General features: G+C 57.5%; 1 protein-coding gene across 12 annotated transcripts in view; it reads left to right on the top strand.

Annotated features, from left to right (window-relative positions):
* Window positions 1-19,508, top strand: part of DNAH17 (dynein axonemal heavy chain 17) — a 113,318-nt gene that overhangs the window by 40,763 nt on the left and 53,047 nt on the right. For 10 of the 12 annotated variants that reach the window (XM_072939714.1, XM_072939715.1, XM_072939713.1 and 7 more), the window contains 18 exons: window positions 1,705-1,959; window positions 3,457-3,626; window positions 4,097-4,319; window positions 5,895-6,011; window positions 6,235-6,321; window positions 7,188-7,340; window positions 9,035-9,283; window positions 11,063-11,185; window positions 12,253-12,600; window positions 12,701-12,792; window positions 13,216-13,342; window positions 14,102-14,254; window positions 15,534-15,659; window positions 15,757-15,912; window positions 16,538-16,669; window positions 16,931-17,091; window positions 17,633-17,789; window positions 18,468-18,572. In XM_072939714.1, the coding sequence (XP_072795815.1) occupies window positions 1,705-1,959; window positions 3,457-3,626; window positions 4,097-4,319; window positions 5,895-6,011; window positions 6,235-6,321; window positions 7,188-7,340; window positions 9,035-9,283; window positions 11,063-11,185; window positions 12,253-12,600; window positions 12,701-12,792; window positions 13,216-13,342; window positions 14,102-14,254; window positions 15,534-15,659; window positions 15,757-15,912; window positions 16,538-16,669; window positions 16,931-17,091; window positions 17,633-17,789; window positions 18,468-18,572 (2,934 nt within the window). Of the gene's footprint in view, window positions 1-1,704; window positions 1,960-3,456; window positions 3,627-4,096; window positions 4,320-5,894; window positions 6,012-6,234; window positions 6,322-7,187; window positions 7,341-9,034; window positions 9,284-11,062; window positions 11,186-12,252; window positions 12,601-12,700; window positions 12,793-13,215; window positions 13,343-13,660; window positions 13,876-14,101; window positions 14,255-15,533; window positions 15,660-15,756; window positions 15,913-16,537; window positions 16,670-16,930; window positions 17,092-17,632; window positions 17,790-18,467; window positions 18,573-19,508 lie in introns of those variants that run through there. The other 2 variants (XM_072939717.1, XM_072939722.1) reach the window with 2 other exon arrangements.

Genomic DNA, 19,508 nt, shown 5'->3' with positions numbered 1-19,508 from the left:
TATTTGTAATAACAAGTATTGACAGCAAGATGCTCTGTGCTGTTAGGGAGAGGGGCGTGTGTGTAGTGAGGTGAGGACCAAGAGGAGACACCTGGCAGGGTCACGGTGGGCTTCCTGGAGGTGCTGACGTGCGTTCTGCGTCCTGAAAGGTGAGAGGGGATTCCCAGGCAGAGAGGATGGCTTGAAGATTCCCGAGCTGCAAAACGGTGGTGTCCCCGGCCCAAGCACATGCAGCAAAATGTTGCAGAGATCAGAACAGAGTTTACCACCAGCTGTCAGCTCAGGTAGAGACGTGGGACCCAACTCAGGCCGGTGAGAGCCAAACGCCCACATGAGCTCCAGAATCTGACAGGATGCCCGTCTGGGGCTCCTGCTTCCTCCCCGGGGCACTGAAGGGACAGGACAGGACAAATGAGGACAAGGGTCCTGGTGGTCTGGCCACGCCCCGGGCTGTGCAGGGCCCTGTCCCGCTCTCATCTGTACCCGTGAGATTTGAATTTATGGAGGTGACTGCGTGACAATGTGGAGAGATCAGAGCCATTGACAGAAAACTTGAATGCCACTCACGTTGCCCCCAGAAACGAGAGGCGCGGCAGGCCACGCGGGGCTGCAGGGGGCAGCGGGCCTGGGCAGGAGCAGGAGCAGGTGGAGGGAAGCCCGGCGGGGGGCTTTGCTGGGGTTTCTGCAGGAAGGCAGGACAGGGAGGGGGAGCAGCTCGGGTCTGGCCAGTTTGTATAATGTTGGGGGGCTCTGGGCTCTAGGGGTTTTCTCCAGTTACCTGGTACCTGGCCTGGGATGGTCACGGCAGGGGGAGGGTTGGCTTGGAGCATGAGGGTTAGTTCGATAAAGGAGGTGGGTGGGGAGCTGGCTGGTTTGTACGTGCAAAGTGTGCTGGCTTCCCAGCTCTTTCCCCTCTTAGAACTGGCCGGCGCTGCGAGGGGCAGTCTCTCCCCAGCTAGCAAGACTTTTTACGATGTCAAAGCTTCTTAAGAGACAGAACATTTAAAACCATGATTAAGATGCATGCCGACCTTGAGATTCTCCAGCTGCATGAGCCCAGTAGCTGTCTTTTTGCTGACACCAATTTGGGTTGGGTTTTCTGTCACTTGAAACTCAGAAGACCCTGCCTAGCCCAGATCCCCCTCAGTGCTCCTGCTCTGGCCGTCCATGTGGTCCTCATTCAGGTCCTCAAACGCCTGCCTCCCCCAGCGCAGGGCCTTTGCATGTGCTACGCTTCTCCTCTTGCTCTTTACCTACGTCCGAGAGCTCCCAGACCAGCTCCTCAGGGAGCCTTCCTGAGACCTCCTCCCCATGACCCCCGAAAGCAAGGGGCGGAGTCGTGATGGCTCATTTCTGTGACTTTTTTTGATGAACGTCTGACTCCTCTCCTGGACTGTCCCCACCATATGAGCCCTGTCCCCATCCCCAGTGCCCCCTCCCCAGCGTGCACACGGCAGGTGCTGAGTAACTCCTGAATGAGTGAAGGGACGTGTGAGTCTCCCAGGGGCCTGCTGGGCGAAAGGCAGGGGCAGTGTGTCTTCTCAGGAGAACACTGCCCTTGGACAACTCCCCCCACGTCCCATCTTGAGAGGTCAGCGACGCTTGCACCGACCGAGAGCCCCTCCCTTGGGCTGGGAGACCAGATTCAAGCCGCGATCGCGAGCAAAGCGCTCACAGGTCTGCTCCCCTCCCGCCCCCTCCCAGACCGACCTGGAAGACACGACGGACCTCATAGAGATGCGAGAGGAGATATCCAGCCTGGTGATCACCGCCATGAAGGAGGCCGAGGAGTACCAGGACTCCTTCGAACGCTACTCCTACCTCTGGATGGACGACCCCCAGGAGTTCATGAAGAACTTCCTCACCTACGGGCGTGCCATCAGCCCAGAGGACTTGGACACCCGGGCCGAGGAGACCCTCCCGAAGACGCCGCCCACCCTCACGCAGTTCCAGCAGCAGGTGTGTGTGAACCTGGCCCCAGTGGCTTCCTCACCGCCAGGATCCCTCCCCCCCCGTGGAGGGTCCCTGCGCTTGATTTAAAACTTGAACTTTTTTTTTTAATTGAAATACGGTTGATTTACAATATTGCATTAGTTTCTGGTGTACAGCAGAGTGATTCACTTATACTTCGTTACTTCTCATATTTTTCATTATAGGTTGTGACAAGCTAGTGAATATAGCTCGCTGTGCTCCACAGCAGGACCTTGTTCATCTGTTTTATATATAGGAGGTTCTATCTGCTAATCCCAAGCTCCTCTAATTTATCCCACCCCCGTCCCCTTTCCCACGTGGTAACCATAAATTTTCTATGCCTGTGAGTCTTTTTCTGCTTTGTAAATAAGTTCATTTGTATCATGTTGTAGATTCCACATCTAAGTGGTACCCTATGGTATTTGCCTTTCTCTGTCTGACTTACTTCACTTAGTATAATCATCTCTAGGTCCACCCATGTTGCTGCCAGTGGCATTATTTCATTCTGGGTAAACTTTTTTAAAATGCAAGTTTTAGTATCATTCACATACAGAGAGACCAGCAGATCAGGAGACAACTGTTGTTGAAAAGAGAGTTTGTGACTCACAGTTCCCAAGAGGAGGAGGGCATGCCGTGTCAGGCAGGGCCACTTGGGGAGGCACCGGCGTCCCTCAGGAGGCAGAGGGGCTGCGGGGGCGTCGTGGCTGACAGCTGTGCCGTGGTCTTCATGGGGACGAGCGGGCAAGGTGGAGCAAGCGGGCTTCGGATGGGCCGGAGTGCGTCAGCTCAGTGGACTCGGGTGTGCGCGGGCTGTCCCGAGCTGTCAGGCACCTGGCCCTGGGGTTACTAGGGCAGGTGGGCAGTGGCCTGGAGTGTGACAGCCCCACGGAGAAGGGGGTGGGCTCTGGTTGGTGGTTTGCATATGAGCGGTGTGGTCCTGGAGGGTTGTCTGCCATCTCTAGGAACTAGCCAGACCTAGGATGGGCAGTCCCTCCAGGGTCAGTGAGGCCCCAGATGCCAGAGCATCTTTAGAGAACGTGAGAAAACATAGCTCGGTTATGAACCTCCACTTTTTTCCCCAAAGCACGATGAAGGTGACCCACCCATAGGGGAGATGCGCGGGGCTGGGGGTACATTTTGCCCCACAGCGGGGGGGACGGCTGGCTGGCGGAGCTTCAGAGCCCTGAGGATGCGCAGCAGTGGGAAGAGGGCTGAGTTGAGGGAGGCCTCGAGGGCGCCGGGGACCCCATCACCTCTTAAACCTTCCATCCTGCTCTCCTTCCGAAGCCCTGCGGGCTTGCTGGGCTGTGTCCCTTTCTGACAGGCTGTCCGGTGTCCGGGGTGGACTGCTGGGCCCCCGGGACCCCTGGGGTGTTGGGAGAAGGCCACCAGCAGTAAGCGCCTCCCAAGTGCCCACGAGCTGCGCCGGCCCCGCCCCACCCCCGGCCACAGCAGCCCAACAAGCGGGGGGGCCGTGTCTTCCAGATCGACTCCTACGAGAAGCTGTACGAGGCGGTGTCCAGGTGCGGGAACACCAAGGTGTTCAGCGGCTGGCTGCAGTGTGACTGCCGCCCCTTCAAGCAGGCGCTCCTCAACACCATCAAGCGCTGGAGCTTCATGTTCAAGCGCCACCTGAGCAACCACGTCGTCAACAGGTGGGTGCAGTGACCCGCCCCCCCGCCGGACACAGACCTGCCCCCGGAGAGCCCTGCGCCGGGGCACCTGGAAGTGGCCTCCCACGAAGTCTGGTCGGTCGGGCACCTCCCCGCACCCCGACTACGCTGGGGGGCGGAGGTCAGGCTCACAGGCCGGCAGAAAGGTGTCCCCTGGCTGGGAGTGAAGGCCCTCTTCCCCCATCTGTGGCTTCTTTACTGAGCACTTACTGTGCCCTGCGTTGGGCAGGGAAGCCTGGTGTGAAATGAGCGGACAGGGACCTGTGCAGGTACAGGTGGTGCGGGGCCGGGAGGAGTGCGGAGCCAGGAGAGCTGCAATCCAGCTCCTCCATCCGGGGGCCCGGCTGAGGCCTCTCTGGGCCTCGCCCATCAGCTTAGCTGGTGAGGCGCGGGGTGTGTGCAGGCAGGGAAGAGGAGGGCAGGCCTGTCACCGGCCACCTCTCACCCCTCAGCCTTGCTGACCTGGAAGCCTTCATGAAAGTTGCCAGGGCGGGCCTGACGAAGCCCGTCAAGGAGGGGGACTATGACGGCCTCGTGGAGGTGATGGGGCATCTGATGAAGGTCAAGGAGAGGCAGACAGCCACCGACAACATGTTCGAGCCCCTGAAGCAGACCATCGAACTGCTCAAGTCCTACGGGGAGGAGATGCCCGAGGAGGTGCACATGAAGCTGCAGGTAGACGGGCTGGGGCTGCATCATCGCGGGAGCGGGAGCCGCAGGTGCAGCCGGAGGAGGGTGGCCGTTGTGACACGAGGCCTGCGGGGCTAGGCCTCCTTCTAGACAGTGGTGGGGAGTGGGAGAAGGCTGCCCGGAGAGGAGGGGACAGGGAGGTGGCCTGCAATTCTTCTACTTGATTGGTGTTTCATTGGATTAAAAATGCCTTCACATCCCACGTCTCCCCGAGGGCAGCGGGAGCCTGGGCGTGAAGGATGGTGGACAGAATGGGGCCAGCAGCCCGGAAGGACAGTGGGGCAGCTGCTTTCAGAATCCCCCAACCCAGCAGGCCGCCGGCCAGCTGCAGTCCCCACGTGGGACAGACAGGCCACAGCAAGGCGCTTGAAGGGGACTTGAAGACGCCCAGTACTTTACAGCTAATTTAGAGAATGCTGGTGTCAGAGCAGCTGTGTGTGCAGCTGGGCTGGGAGCGGGACGGGCGGGGGGGACAGAGAAGATGGGTCCTGAAGCCGCGGCCCAGACACCCCCCTGGAGTTTCAGTCTCCTCCCAGATCTGGCTGCCTCCACCCACTCTCCCCTTCTCTGCCAGCACTGGTACTGTGTCCAGTCGCATTGGCCTCACTCCCCCTGCAGGGAAGTGCTGACTCCAGCCAGTGGCCAAGACGCCACAGCAGAGGGCATGACAGGAGTGTGTGTCAGTGGCTTTGGTGACACCAGGCTGCCCAGGCCCTGCTTTGGAGCGTGATATGTTTGGCCCCTGCCACCCTGCCCAGGGTTCAGCTAAGGACTAGGGTTTTTTTTTAATGGAGGTGCTGGGGAGTGAAGCCAGGACCTCACGCATGCTGAGCACGTGCTCTACCCCTGAGCTGTGCCGTCCCCTCGGGACTGGGATTTGAAGTGTGTGTGGCCAGGCCCCCGGGGTTCTGGGCCGTGGACAGGGAAGGGGTTCTGATAAAAATTTTGGTAAGCATTTGAGGTGTGCCGCTGCTGACAGAGACTTAGTGAATCACAGAAGAAAGTACAATGTCCATTTGTGGTCTGGAAATTTAAAAAAATATTTTACGATTATTAGTACAACATTTGCCCGAGTGTGGAGAACTTGGAAAATCCAAAAATTCATCTGATTGTTCAAGCCACTCTTGAAATGACAAAATCATAGAACTGGAGCACAGGTGGGTGGCTGTCCAGGTAGGGTGTGGTGAGTGCAGATACAAAGAGCAGGCAGTTCCTTCTGATGATGGACCACGGTTACAAGAATCTATACGTAAGATAAAATTACCTAGGACTCCACACACCCAAGACGCATGCACACACACGTATGCATGGATCCAGCTTACAGCGCAGGGTGAAAACAGACAGGTTCTGCCCGATGTTAGCACCGACGCCGGTCGCCTGGCTTGGCTACTGAACCACGGCTGTATAAGATGCCGCCCCCGGAGGCGGCTGGGGGCGGGGAAGGCACACAGGACTCTGTGCTTTTTTTTTGCAACTCTCCGTTGAGTCTGTAACTATTTTACAATGGAGAGTTCAGAAAAGAACAGGAAAAGGAATGGTCCTCGGCCTTCACCTGTGCAGGAACTGCCGGAGCAGTGGACGAACACCAAGAAGCTGGCCATCCAGGTGAAGCAGAACGTGGCGCCCCTGCAGGCCAATGAGGTCAGCATCCTGAGGAGGAAGTGCCAGCAGTTCGAAGTAAGGCGGGGCTGGGGCGGGGCGGGGCTGGGGCGGGGCGGGGCTCTGGTGGGGCGGGGCTCTGGTGGGGCGGGGCTCTGGTGGGGCGGGTCTGGGACAAGGGCGGGGCTCTGGTGGGCGGGGCTGGGGCAAGGGCGGGGCTCTGGTGGGGCGGGGCTTGGGGTCACATCCTCCCAGACCCACTGGGACGCTGACAGTCTCTGCCCCTGTGTCTCTCCCGCAGCTCAAGCAGCACGAGTTCAGAGAGAAGTTCAGACAAGAAGCCCCATTCAGCTTCAGTGACCCCGACCCCTACAAGTCCCTGAATAAGGTATTCTTGCCCAGAGATGAGAGGGCATAGTCACTGTGGGGACCCTGACGCCTTCTGATCTTTTCTCAAGCTGTCATCTTTGTGGGTCCAGAGACAGGCCCGGTGGGACCGGCCTCGGGGCTGTGCACGTGTGTGCATGCGTGTGTGTGTGTGTGTGAGTGTGCACGTACATGTCAACTAGGGCATCCCACGTGGTCTCCGTCCAGGCCCACAGCCCACCGCATCTGAATATCCTGTAAGCTCACAAGCCCACCTTGCCGCTCGGCCCCCTCCCTCTCCAAGGACCCCATCCTGTTCACAATCTGCGGTTGGCTGTCCCCCAGGGTTTGCACTCACCCTCCTCCCTGACCTGCTATGCTCAGCTGGCGGACAAGCCTCACCTGTGTCCGCTTGGTGCTCACTGCCCAAGTCCACACCCAGGACCCCCCTCTGCAAGTGTACTGACATGGTTCAGGCTGAATCTTTTTCCACCTCCTCTTTGCTGCTTTTCCCTCTAATTTTTCCCTAATTTTCAAGGCAATTCAGCATTACTTATATAAATTTTAATACAATAAAAAATATATATATAGTGACAAAATTAGGGAAATTCTGGGAAGTCGGGAAATCTGGCACTGATACAACGTCCATTAAGAGTCAGTCCTCACACCTGCACTCAGAGATGAGCCGCCTTCCCGTAAGATGAGAAGCCGGGCAGGGAGGGCGCTACTCTCCGGGTGGGAAGTTTGCTGTCATCTTCTGTACTCGGGGTTGGAGGACAGTGTGTCGATGGCTCTAAGGTTTACTAGGACGTGGCGGGGTGGGAGGCTGGGAAGGCTCCACCGAGCGTGGGCAGCCTGTTCACCGGCTTCCTCTTCATTCCCCTGCAGCAACAAAAGAGCATCGTGGCCATGGAAGGCATCATGGAGGCGCTGTGCAAGTCCGGGAGCCTGTTTGAAGTCACCGTCCCAGACTACAAGCAGCTCAAGGCTTGTCACAAAGAGGTCCGCCTGCTGAAGGAGCTCTGGGACATGATCATCATGGTGAGAGAGGCGGCAAGGGGCCTCGGGGGACTGGGAGTGGGGCGGGTCAACGCCGAGGGTGCCCAGGGTCGGGGTGGGGCGCTCTGCAGGCACGGCTCCCAGCACCAAGAGGGGATGCTCCCGGGATCCTGTGGTGACAGCCACTTTGATGGGGGCACCCTTTCTTCTAGAACAAGGGGGTGGGAAGCATCACTCTTTGCGGTATCCAGGCTTTGTGGGTCGACGGTACGCGCCTGTTAGCGTAGTCTCTCCCCTGGGCTCCTGTTTTCAAAGATATTTCAGTTCTTCTGGCTTATGCTCTTGAATGAACTTCAGAACCTCTGTCAATTCCTCCTCCCCTCCACAAGAAAGCTCTTCGGACAGTAAAGAGAACTCAGTCTCCTCGGTGAGCTCGTCTGGGGAGAATCGCCCTGTGGGCAGTATTCAGTGTCCCCGCCCAGAGCAGGCTCTGCCTCTTCCTGGATTTTATTTTTCATTACATCATAGTAAACTATTGTAAATGTCTTCATTCTGACCATGCGAGTCTACCTATTTCTCACCTGGTCGGGGGGAGTCTTTGGAGCCACAGGCTGCATCCCAGCCACCCCTGGAGAGAGAGAACCAGTCGAAGCCTCTTGATATCTTTTTTCCCCTGCAGTTGACTGAATTCACATCTCCTGAATAGGAGGGACATTACAGAAACACAGTCGGTGAACTCGGAGTAGGACTTTCCCCTTGATGAACCCCAGAATACAGGTTACCGTTCCCAGGAGACAAGCGTTTACAGTCAGGGTGTTTCAAGAAGAATTCTCCAAAACAAGCTAGCCAAGACATTTTTGTGATAACAAGTTCCAGAAGCAACTTAAAGCTACCAGAAAGGGCCATGATTCCTGTGGAGATTTCCAGATCCAGTCTTGGGGATCTTCAAGATAAATCTCTCGTGAATGTCCCAACTGCTTGTCTTCATCTGACTTGGGTGTCTGTCAAGGCCGGGCCTTTCCTCAAGCCCGTGTCAACCACCTCTCATTCCCCCTCAGACTAGCCCTTCCAGCTTCACAGCCATTTTCAGCCCACATGGGATTAAAGACCACAGCTTCATGGTGTTCTTGGCACCCCTGATGGCGTTGCCCCCAGTGGTTCCTGTGCCTTGTTTCATCCTGTTGTGAAATTTCTTCTGGCATATTTTTATCAGTCGGTATAAGCTAGGTTACTCTGCAGTAACAAACAACCCTAAAAAAAAAATCTCTGATTCATTAGCCAAAAAAACATATCTCTGGTTCATGCAAAGTCCACACTCCTGTTCCAAGAAGCCCTTGAGCAATCCAACACGTGCTTCCATGATAGGCAAGGCAGGCGAAGGGAACCGTGGGTCGAGCATTGGGCAGTTAAATGCTTCTACCCCATAGTGTCAGGTGTCACTCACTTTTCACCGGTTGAGGCAAGTTCCATGGCACCAAGAAACTGGGTCCTGCTGGGCCGTGAGAAGGCCCACGTTTTTCCAGAATCTGTCTTAACTGCTGATTTTCAAGTTGAGTCCTTTGTGATACAACTGTTTCTTTTCTTTCCCTTGCATCCACCCACTTTACCAAACTCTGTTATTGGTTCTCAATACTCCTCACTGGATTTTGCTCCCCGAGAGCAGTGGTGGGAAAGTAACCCAGGTGCCTCCCCAAACTGTCCCCAACAAGAGGAGACAGCGGGTGTCCCCATCACAGGTCAACACCAGCATCGATGGCTGGAAGACCACGAAGTGGAGGGACATCAACGTTGAGCAGATGGACATTGACTGTAAGAAGTTTGCCAAGGACGTGCGGTCCCTGGACAAGGAGATGAAGAGCTGGGACGCCTTCGTGGGGCTGGACAACACCGTGAAGAACATGATCACGTCCCTGCGCGCCGTGAGCGAGCTGCAGAACCCCGCCACCCGCGACCGCCACTGGCAGCAGCTCATGCAGGCCACCCAGGTACTGCACATGGCCGGGAGGAGGGCACGCTACTCGGGCGCTTGCTGCGGGCGGGTGGGCCTGCCGCCCACGAAGCCGGGTGCTCCCCATGCCGTCCCACGGGGCTTCGGGGCGCTGGGTTGAATACTTTGGCGTCGTGAAATTCTTAATTTTTTAACAAAGGGCCCCACAATTTTCATTTTGCACTGGGCTCCACAAGTCATGCAGCCAGTTCTGGTTGTAGGGTGCACGTCCATGGGGCCCAGAAAGTTTGCCATAGATGAATAGCTCCCCGGGCCGACATGCATCCCAGAAGCACAGAATCCTAGCAGCCAAATTTCCCAAATTTTCTGTATACAAAATAGATAAACAACAGATCCTACCGTACAGTAGAGGAAACTGCAGTCAGCACTTCACAACAGCCTGTAACGAAAAAGAATATGAAAAGGAATATATATATACATAAGTATGACTGAATCACTACGCTGTCCCCAGAAATTAGCACAACACGACGAGCCACCTATGCTTCAATTATAAAAAAAAATTTTTTGAGTCCTCTGCTGAACGATTCCTCTGCAGAGGCTCCACATAGATGCCAGGGATGCGGGGACAGCAAACACGGGCCCTGCTCTCAGGGAAGCGAAGGAAGAGGGAACAGCACGGGCAGTGTTACTGGGAGTGCCGGGCAGGGTGTTCGGAGCTGGTTCCAAAGGCACAGTGGGTGCGGCCCCCGGCCAGGGGAGGAAGGAGCGGAGAGGCTTCAGGGGCACATGGAGTGTGGCTGGGCCCTGGGGGAGAGAAGCACAGACAAGCAGGGTTGTCCTGAGTACCTGAGTGCTGAGACCACGGGCCAGCAGACTCGTGTGCCCCGTCCAGGGGCCGGGAGAGACCCCCGGGGGCGAGCAGTAAGCAGCTAAGGCGTCCCGGGAATCGGGCACCGCCGAGGACTCAGTGAGACCTGGGGGGCGCGGGTTTTCCCAAACGTGGTAGAGAGACACTGGATGCCACCCATAGGTTAAACCAGTTTCCATGGTGGGCTCGGGACCCAGGCTAGGATGTGTCTGTCTACGTGTCAGCAAGAGGGATCTGAGGACTCCGTGCACGGAGCTGGTGTTGTTACTAGAGTAATGGTACCTGTGACTTGGTGGCACCTGTCACGAGCGCAGCAGCCGCCTGAGGGGGTTGGTTGGGCCCTGCGGCTGCAGCAGCAAAGCCCACGGGCCGGAGGCTTAAAACCACAGAAACGTATTCCTTCTTGGCCCTGGAGGCCAGAAGTCTAAAATCAAGGTGTCGGCAGGGCTGCGGTCCCTCTGACCCAGTCCAGCTTCCAGTGGCCACAGGCGGGCCTTGGCTTTGGGCCACATCCCTCCGGTCCCTGCCTCTGTGGGCACGTGGCCTCTTTGCATTTCAAATCTCCCTTTCCTTTCTCTTCTAAGAACTCCCCGTCATCGGATTTAGACCCCATGCAGTTGACCCTGGATGATGTCATCTCACGATCCCTAACTGCTGCAGAGGCTCTGGTTCCAAATCGGGTCATGTTCTGAGGTCCAGACGGACGTGAACTTGTGGGGGGGGGTGGACACTTTTCAACCCACTACAAGAGGGCTCTGCGCTCACACACTTCCACAGGGAGGAGAGGAAAGGCTTGGCGAAGTGACCCGCCCAAGTCACGGAGCCCACCTGCCCCCTCTGCAGCCTGGGCCGCTCGCTCACCTGCCTCTCCGTGAAGGACAGAGGCGTCGCTCCCCTGGAGAACAGGTGACCTGTTGCTGCGGAAGGTGCCTGTTTCTTTCCCCGTAGGTGAAATTTGAAATGTCCGAGGAGACCACCCTGGCGGATTTACTCCGGCTGAACCTACACAGATACGAGGACGAGGTCCGGAACATTGTCGACAAGGCCGTGAAGGAGTCCGGGATGGAGAAGGTAGCCCCTGTTGTCAGCGAAGTCCATTCTGGACGGGGTGATGCTGACTTGGACCCACCAACCCAACGTCCACAAGTCTCTCCTCTCCCCTGGGGTCCAGTGGTCATTTAACATGAAGGCGAAGTTCGGTGAGGCTTTCCTTACCCAGCCTGTGACAGAACGTTTGTGAAATATTTCCAGAATTTATTAGTGGGGGGTGGGCAATTCCTGGCTATAGCCATCTCCTGCACGCAGTCGTGTGTGCATGTGAAACCAGCCTGAACTCCCTTCCCCTTCCACGGAGCATCCTCGATGTGTGGTTTGTGGTCCAGGCTGCCTCTGCCTCTTTCTTCTGAGATGCTGAAGGAGGGAGGCGGGAGGGCTGGCCATCGGCCGGTACCCAGGGCTGCGTCAGGACACAGGGAAACCCTGGAGGACTCCTTTGCAATTCAGATCTCTCTCCTCTCCTGTTTTGTGAGTTTGGTCACATTTTGGCTGAAATTGGCACTTAAAAAAAAAAAGCCTTGTTGAGCTGTAATTCACATACCATACCATTCACCTATTTAAAGCGTATCATTCAGTGTCTTAGCATATTTACAGATAGGCACCCCATGCCCTGTCAGTCAATTTTAGAACATCTTCATTGCCTCAGAAAGAAACCTGTGCCCTCTAGCCATCACGGCCCCCTCCTATCTTCCCATGCCCCCTACCCCAGCTCTAGGCAACCACTAACCCACTTTCTGTCTCTATCGGTTTACCTGTTCCAGCCGTTTTGTATAAAAGGCAACACAGTATGAGGGCTTCCTTCACTGCGCATGTTTTCAAGTTTCCTTCCTTCTGTAGCACGGTCTGTGCTTCATTCCTTTGTGTGGCCAAATAGCATTCCATTGTACGGACACGTCGTGCTTATCTGCTCACCCGTTCACGGACCCTTGGGCTGCTTCCACCTGTCGGCCCTTATGAATAACGTTGGTGTGAACACTGGGGCTTTCTGAAAGCAGGGCTTCCTTCCACGTTTTAGGAAACCCTGGGTGCTTCTCCGCCCCTCAAGCCAGACGCTGTCTGACCTGAGTTCCGTCCCCCCGAAGGTGCTGAAAGCCCTGGACAGCACCTGGTCCGCCATGGAGTTTGAGCACGAGCCGCACCCGCGGACCGGCACCATGATGCTCAAGTCGGACGAGGTGCTGGTGGAGACGCTGGAGGACAACCAGGTGCAGCTGCAGAACCTGATGACGTCCAAGTACCTGTCCCACTTCCTGCAGGAGGTGACGAGCTGGCAGCAGAAGCTGTCCACGGCGGACTCGGTCATCTCCATCTGGTTCGAGGTGCAGAGAACGTGGAGCCACCTGGAGAGCATCTTCATCGGCTCGGAGGACATCCGCACCCAGCTGCCGGAGGACTCCAGGCGCTTCGACGACATCGACCTGGAGTTCAAGGTGAGCACAGTCCGCTCCCTCCTGCCTGGGCACCTTCAGAAACAGCGACGTTGGAGGCCACAGGGCTCTTCACGCCTCGGGGGTACCTCTCTCTTCCCAGGCCTTGATGGAAGATGCAGTGAAAACGCCCAATGTGATTGAAGCCACCAACAAACCTGGCCTCTACAACAAACTTGAGACCCTGAAGAAGAGGTGGGTCCCCACGCCTGTCCAGCAGAAGGACTTTGCTATGGCAGAAACTCGTGTCTTGTGCCCCCTGCTGGCTAGAATGGGGCAACTCCCCCTGCCCCCGGCCCCATCCTGGGTTAACACGCCCCCTCCTGAGGCACTCGCCCTCCCTGGCCACATCCTGCCACACCAGCCACAGAGCAGGCCTTCAGCCTCAGAGGAGCAACAACCACAGAGATTAAACTACACCCCATCCTCTCTAGGGACACCTGCAAGGTCAGGGGCTGCCAGAGAGCGAGCATGTGGGGCTGGCAGGTTTGAAGCACGCTGGGGCTATGGACAGACTGGGTGTCTCCGGGGCTGTCAGTCCAGCATGCGGGCAGGACGGGCTGGAAAAGACCCTCTGCAGAGCAGGACTCAGCAGCCTCGTCTCCTCCCTCCCCACAGCTTGGCCGTGTGCGAAAAGGCCTTGGCCGAATACTTAGAGACGAAAAGACTGGCTTTCCCAAGGTTCTACTTTGTCTCCTCGGCCGACCTCCTAGACATTCTGTCCAACGGGAATGACCCTGTGGAGGTAGGCGGGCCCCCGACATTCTGAAAACAGGCCGACTTCAGGTGCAAGCTCCAGCCTCCAGGCGGGCCATGCTTGGCCCTGTGTCTGGGTGGCCCTGGGATGTTGTCCGCAGATGTCCCTGTATGACCTCCACGGGGTCGTGTCGTCCACACCAGAAGCCACCCAGGAGCCGTGACAGAAAGACCGGGCCTGGCCCCGGATCCTGCCCTCACCCTCCTGACCCTCATCTTCGTCCTCTGCGAAACGGGGTGGATGCCAGGGGCTTAGGGACACGCTGTTTCGCAATGACACGCTGACTCACGAGGTCGCCACCTGGCCCACCCCAATAAATCCCAGGCGCCGGGAAGAAAAGAAGAGAAGTTCCTCTGAGGCTCCTGTTCTGAAGGAGAGAAGGAGAAACGACTGTGTTTTATTTTAAGCATGAAGTTGCGGACGCACAAGGAGGGGGCTGCAAGGGTGGCCTGCACTTTAGGGTCTGAGTGCGCGACTCAGGGACAGAGCCTCCTCAAGGAGAGAAATCTTCAGGAACTGGGGTTTGTCTCTAGGGTGCTGGCTTCTGGTCCTGCCTGAGAGCAGTGTTTGCTTCTTCCCTTTGTTGCTTAAGCATGTTTAGTTAATGTTAATCAGAAAAGGGGTGGGGTCTGAGCCAAAAAAAAAAAAGTTTAAAACTGCCAAGGATAACTCGGGCTGCATGCATCCCCCTTCAAACCCCCTTGGTTGCAAAATGAGGTGATTTTCCCTACCACCCCCTCAACCCAGGTGAGCCGCCACCTGTCCAAGCTCTTCGACAGCCTGTGCAAGCTGAAGTTCCAGCTCGACACCTCCGGGCAGCCGCTGAAGTCCGGCCTGGGCATGTACAGCAAGGAGGACGAGTACGTGGACTTTGATCAGGAGTGTGACCTCTCGGGGCAGGTGAGTGTGTGCAAGTCCCAGGGCGAAGGGACGGAGGCCCCACTGCTACCCAGGATGACAGGGCCGCGTGCGTTTGGGCCCTGTGGCCTCGGACAGGACCGTCCCTCTCTCCTCTGCCTCTCAGAACAAATGCTTGAAGAAGGTCTTCATAGAATTTCCAGCACAGCCTTGCTCACATAGTATGCGGTGTGTCTTGAAACAAATAAAGAAGAGAAAGGAGGGGAGGGAGGGGGAGTGGGGATGGACGGAGAGGTTTACTAATGCCGGTGAAACTATATTATCATTAATGCCAAGGGGACTGCTTAGAAGGGGGCCACGCACACCTGAACTGCCAGGTTCTAATCCCTGTTCAGCATTATTGCCTTATCGCTTTGATTTAGGGGCCCGCTTCCCTTGGGCAGCCCCGATCCCATTTCCAGCTTCCCCAGCCCAGGAGGCTGACGGCAAGCTTCCTGGCTGCCCTCTGCCCGTCTCATTGGCCAAGTACTGATCAAGCACCCGAATCGATCTTGATATTAGCCTAAGCAAAACAGAATTCAGAGGTAAGTCAGCTTGGAAGGGAGAAAGTCTCGCGTGAGAACACCTGAGCTTCCACAGCCCGACTGCAGAGCACCCGGCCCGGCGGGGCTGGTGGGGCAGTGACAGGCCTCATACGTCAGTTTGTTCAGATTCGTTTCACACACTTAACTCCTTGTGGACACAACAACGAACTCCAGTGAGCTGCACCTGCACTGGGGTTGTTCTGAACAAGAGAACTGACCCGACTGGCCCGTTTGGGTATTTCCCCCCAAGCAGGGGTCAGGTGAAGGTTCATAGTTTAAAGTACACACAAGGCTTGTTGACAGGTTTGTCATCATGACGATCTCAGCCCCTGAGATGATGCACTTGAGGGGCAAGTGGGGATCCACCAATCAGAACCCACCGGGGACACGGGGTGGCGGGGCCCGGGGTACGGATGCCGAGGCTCCAAACATGGGCACCACATGGGGGGCTCGGACGTAGAGTCTCCTCTGGAGTTTCCTCTGAATCTCCCTCCCTTTTCTGTTTAGAAAGTTACTGAGCACAGACGCGCAGGGCAGCTCGTTCTGCGGGGTAGAGCCAGGCTTCCTGACCCCATCTGTCAAGTGGGTCTTTCGCCCTGCTCCACGAAGCCTTGGCATCTCTACCCCCGGGATGACTGTGGTGGTGATGACAAACAGTCATTGATTGAAATGACAAAGCAAGCTGTCGGGACCAGGTGTGCTCACGGCCTCTCTGGTCCACGTGGCTCCATCCCCAGGTGGAAGTCTGGCTGAACCGGGTCCTGGACCGAATGTGCGCCACCCTGCGGCACGAGATCCCGGAAGCCGTGGTGACATACGAGGAGAAGCCGAGGGAGCAGTGGATCTTTGACTACCCCGCGCAGGTCAGGGGCCTGGGTGGACGGCGCTCCCCGGTCCCGGGTTAACCATGGTTCAGCGGAGAACAGCCACCTTACTGGTGTGAACTCTTCCTCCGGACAGAGGGCGATGCCCACATGGGGGCACCTGGGGGACCCCCTCTGTTTTCAGATCGCCCTCACGTGCACCCAGATCTGGTGGACCACCGAGGTGGGCCTGGCGTTTTCGAGGCTGGAGGAAGGATATGAAAACGCCATCAAAGATTACCACAAGAAGCAGGTGCGTGGGCCCATGTCCGCCCGAAGACCTGCCTCCGTGGCCTCAGCTCGTGCAGCTGCCAGTTCTCGGTCACAAGCAGCCACACATTGGCACCCCCCACTACCGCCTGCAAACGATTGTTCTGCCCGAGAGTAACCCCTTTAGAAAAATGTGGCCTTAATTTCTCCTTTTTAGTTTAATTTTTAGAAAGATTCTTGGCTACAAATTAAGAAACTAAAGATAAATGTTTAAAACAAAAGGGGAAGCTGCACAAAACCTCACCACCCAGATAGAACCGCTGTGGACAAATTCTCATCTAACCTTCCAGTCCTTTGTGTGCATATAATTGATTCCTAGGTGAAAAGAAACTATCCACGTGCTTTAAAATCCTGCCTTCACTTGGTCTTCCAGGGCATCAGAATTTCTTCTTCACCATTTTTAGTGGCTCCCTGGTATTCCGTCAGGGCCCTGTTGCACAGCTCTCCCCACCTCCAGCTAGGGGATACCGAGACCCTCTGTGTTTCACGGTTGTGAACAAGAGTGCCAGCGGTCTTCCCTACCCAACCGAGAGCCCCCGGGGGGGACTGCCCAGCCCGGAGGCCACCCTGTGGGCGGTGTCCCAGCCGAGGCGCCTTTGCTTCTGCAGATCAGCCAGCTGAACGCCCTCATCACCCTGCTCATTGGAAACCTCAGCGCCGGGGACAGGATGAAAATCATGACCGTCTGCACCATCGACGTCCACGCCCGGGATGTGGTCGCCAAGATGATCACGGCTAAGGCACGCGCTCCGGGGAGGGGCCGGGAGCCAGGGTCGTTACTGCTGCTTCCTGAGTGGCGGGGAGGGACACTGTTCCTGGCAGCGGCAGCCCCCCTCACCCCACATCATCCCGTAGTCTCACCCCTGGTAAGTGATCAGACCAGCAGCCCGATTAGGAGTGCCTGCTGTTCGGGTGAAGTGGGCGCTGCGGGAGGAGAGGGAGCCGGGGCGCACCCCCGGGGTCAGGTCCAGCCTGGCGGCCAGCGGGCCTTCTCCCTGCAGGTGGAGAGCGCCCAGGCCTTCACCTGGCAGTCCCAGCTGCGGCACCGCTGGGACGAGGAGAGGAGGCACTGCTTCGCCAACATCTGTGACGCCCAGATCCAGTACTCATACGAGTACCTGGGCAACACGCCGCGGCTCGTCATCACCCCGCTCACCGACAGGTGGGCACGCGCCGGCCACCCTCACACCCGCCCTTAACGCAGGGGAGGGAGACCACGCGTCTCCTCGGGGCTCTTCCCCACGAGTCACCTGCTGAGGCTGAAGGGTCCGGGGACCTGGGTTCAGATTCAGCCCTGCCGCCAGCCAGGCACCCGGCCTTGACGACTGAGCTCTTACTCCCATGCTCCAACGCCGGCTGTGTGGCCTTGGGGCTGTTGCTTAGCGTCTCTGAGGGCCTGCGGAGTGGGGACAATGTTTTACAAGTGCCAGGAGCTTGTAGGGGATCAGGTGAATTATTTAAGGAAAAAAAGCACTCAGAGCAGACGCTGCTCAGAGTGAACCCTCAGTGGACATGATGTGACCGTTGTGTGACTGTTGGAGCGGCCTCTGCCCCTGAGGCCTGCTCCTTGGGCCCATCACGGGTCCCTGCCTGCTCCCTTTGGCGCCTCCTTGGGGCACGGCGGGTATCACTGAAGCACAGTGAAAGAGAAAGCCGGCAGCTGTGAGGCTGCCACCCACGAGGTGACCAGGGGTCCCTTGCAGGTGCTACATAACCTTGACCCAGTCCCTCCACCTGATCATGGGTGGAGCCCCCGCTGGCCCCGCTGGGACCGGCAAGACGGAGACCACCAAGGACCTGGGCAGAGCCCTGGGCACCATGGTCTACGTCTTCAACTGCTCCGAGCAAATGGACTACAAGGTAGGTGGGGAGGACCCCAGACAGCCCCTCCCCCAGGAGCCCGCAGCCCCCATCCCCCAAGGGAGCTCTAGGTGTCTGGACACTGCAGGCCGACCCTGGGCGGGAGGTGCCCGCTCCCCAGTTTGCTGATGGCGTCCACCAGACAGGCGGGCTGAGCAGCTGCACCCCCCTGGCGGCCTTGACCTTCCTGGGAGGCTGGGCCTCTTGGGCATGACCAGTGTGTCTGGCAGAGGCCCCCAGGGTGGACAGCCCCAGCCTCAAGCGTCCTGCCCTGCCCTGCCCGTGGAGAATCATCTTGATTGTCCAGCTGGGATCTGGAGTCCCTCCGCCCTGCCTTAGACCACAGCCTCCCCCTTTGCATGCTTGGAAAGAGGCAAGGGCTGAACTTGACACGAACGTGCTTATCCAAGCCCAGGCAAAGCCCCCATCCCAGGGAGGGACCGGGAGCCAAGGGCGTCATGGGGAAAGGATGGGCTCTTCCTGGCACCTGGCCTTGTACAGTGCTAACCCTTCTGGGGGAGCAGACATCCTGCCTTTAGCCTTCCGAGGGCCCCAACCTTCCCGAGCTGACCGCCGGTCCAGAGGCCGTGGATGGGCCTGCGGGTGAGGCTGGCAGGGCCAGGGGAGGCTTCCCCACAGGGTCTCCCATGCACGCTTCTCCCATCTCACCCCTTCTAGTCCTGTGGGAATATCTACAAGGGCCTGGCCCAGACGGGAGCCTGGGGCTGCTTTGATGAGTTTAACCGAATCTCCGTGGAGGTCTTGTCGGTGATTGCCGTGCAGGTGGGAGCCGCGCGGTCTCTGGGGCACGTACGGGGACTCACTGCTCTGCGGGCCCGGGGCTCATCAGCTTCCCTGTAGGGCCGGCCTCCGGGAGTGGGGATGTGGCACAAACCTGACCCCAGCCCTGCCCTCTGGGGACTCGCACCCTGGCTGGGCATGTGGGAGGGAAACAGTCGGACACGGTGGCGTATGTGTAACCGAATATAGACCAGGGGTAATTAATCTTGCTTAGGGGACCAGGACAGTGGGTTTTGTTTCGGTGGCCAGTGGAGTTGGGCGTTGAAGGATGCATAGGAGTTTATTAGGGAGCTTGGAAGGAGGGAGGAAATATGCCTGGGTATTTTGGGAACACTCGTGACAGAGTGCAGGACCCACAGTGGGGACAGTGTGGAGCAGGGTTCTCAGATGCAGGGAGCAGCCCACCCCAGCATGACCCCTGCTCCTTAAAGTCACCCGAGTGGGCCCCACCCCACATGTTTTAAGCACAGAGGTTCTTAACTGTTCTGGCGTTGAGAACTGCTGGGCTTTCTCAGGTAAGATGGGCCAACATCTTCGAGGTCCAGTTCGACCTTGATATTCCAAAAGGAAGGGGAAATCGGGTTGCTAATGGCGCTGAGACCCCTCCCTCCGCTCCCACGGTCGATGAGTAAATACAGGCTTCCTGGGGCCGACCTTGTAGACCACAGGTGAGGCAAGGCCGCAGAGCCAGGCTGAACAGCCCCTCTGGTCACACTGAGCAGGCGGGAGGAGCAGAGGAGGGTGTGGGCGTGGTGAGACCAGCCCAGCGGCCACCCAGGACCCGCAGTCTGGGTGCGGAGCCTGATTGAAATTTACCAACTTAAGTGTAGTTCTGCTCTTTATTTAAACTCTCCGTGCCTCCATTCTCTAACCTGTGAAGTGGGTTCACTGGCAGGATTAGCAGTGGATGCGGGTAGC

Source organism: Vicugna pacos, chromosome 16, assembly GCF_048564905.1.
Source record: "Vicugna pacos chromosome 16, VicPac4, whole genome shotgun sequence".
Classification (NCBI taxonomy): domain Eukaryota; kingdom Metazoa; phylum Chordata; class Mammalia; order Artiodactyla; family Camelidae; genus Vicugna; species Vicugna pacos.
The sequence above is the reverse complement of the archived record's forward strand: the minus strand, read 5'-3'. Positions and strand labels throughout refer to the sequence as shown.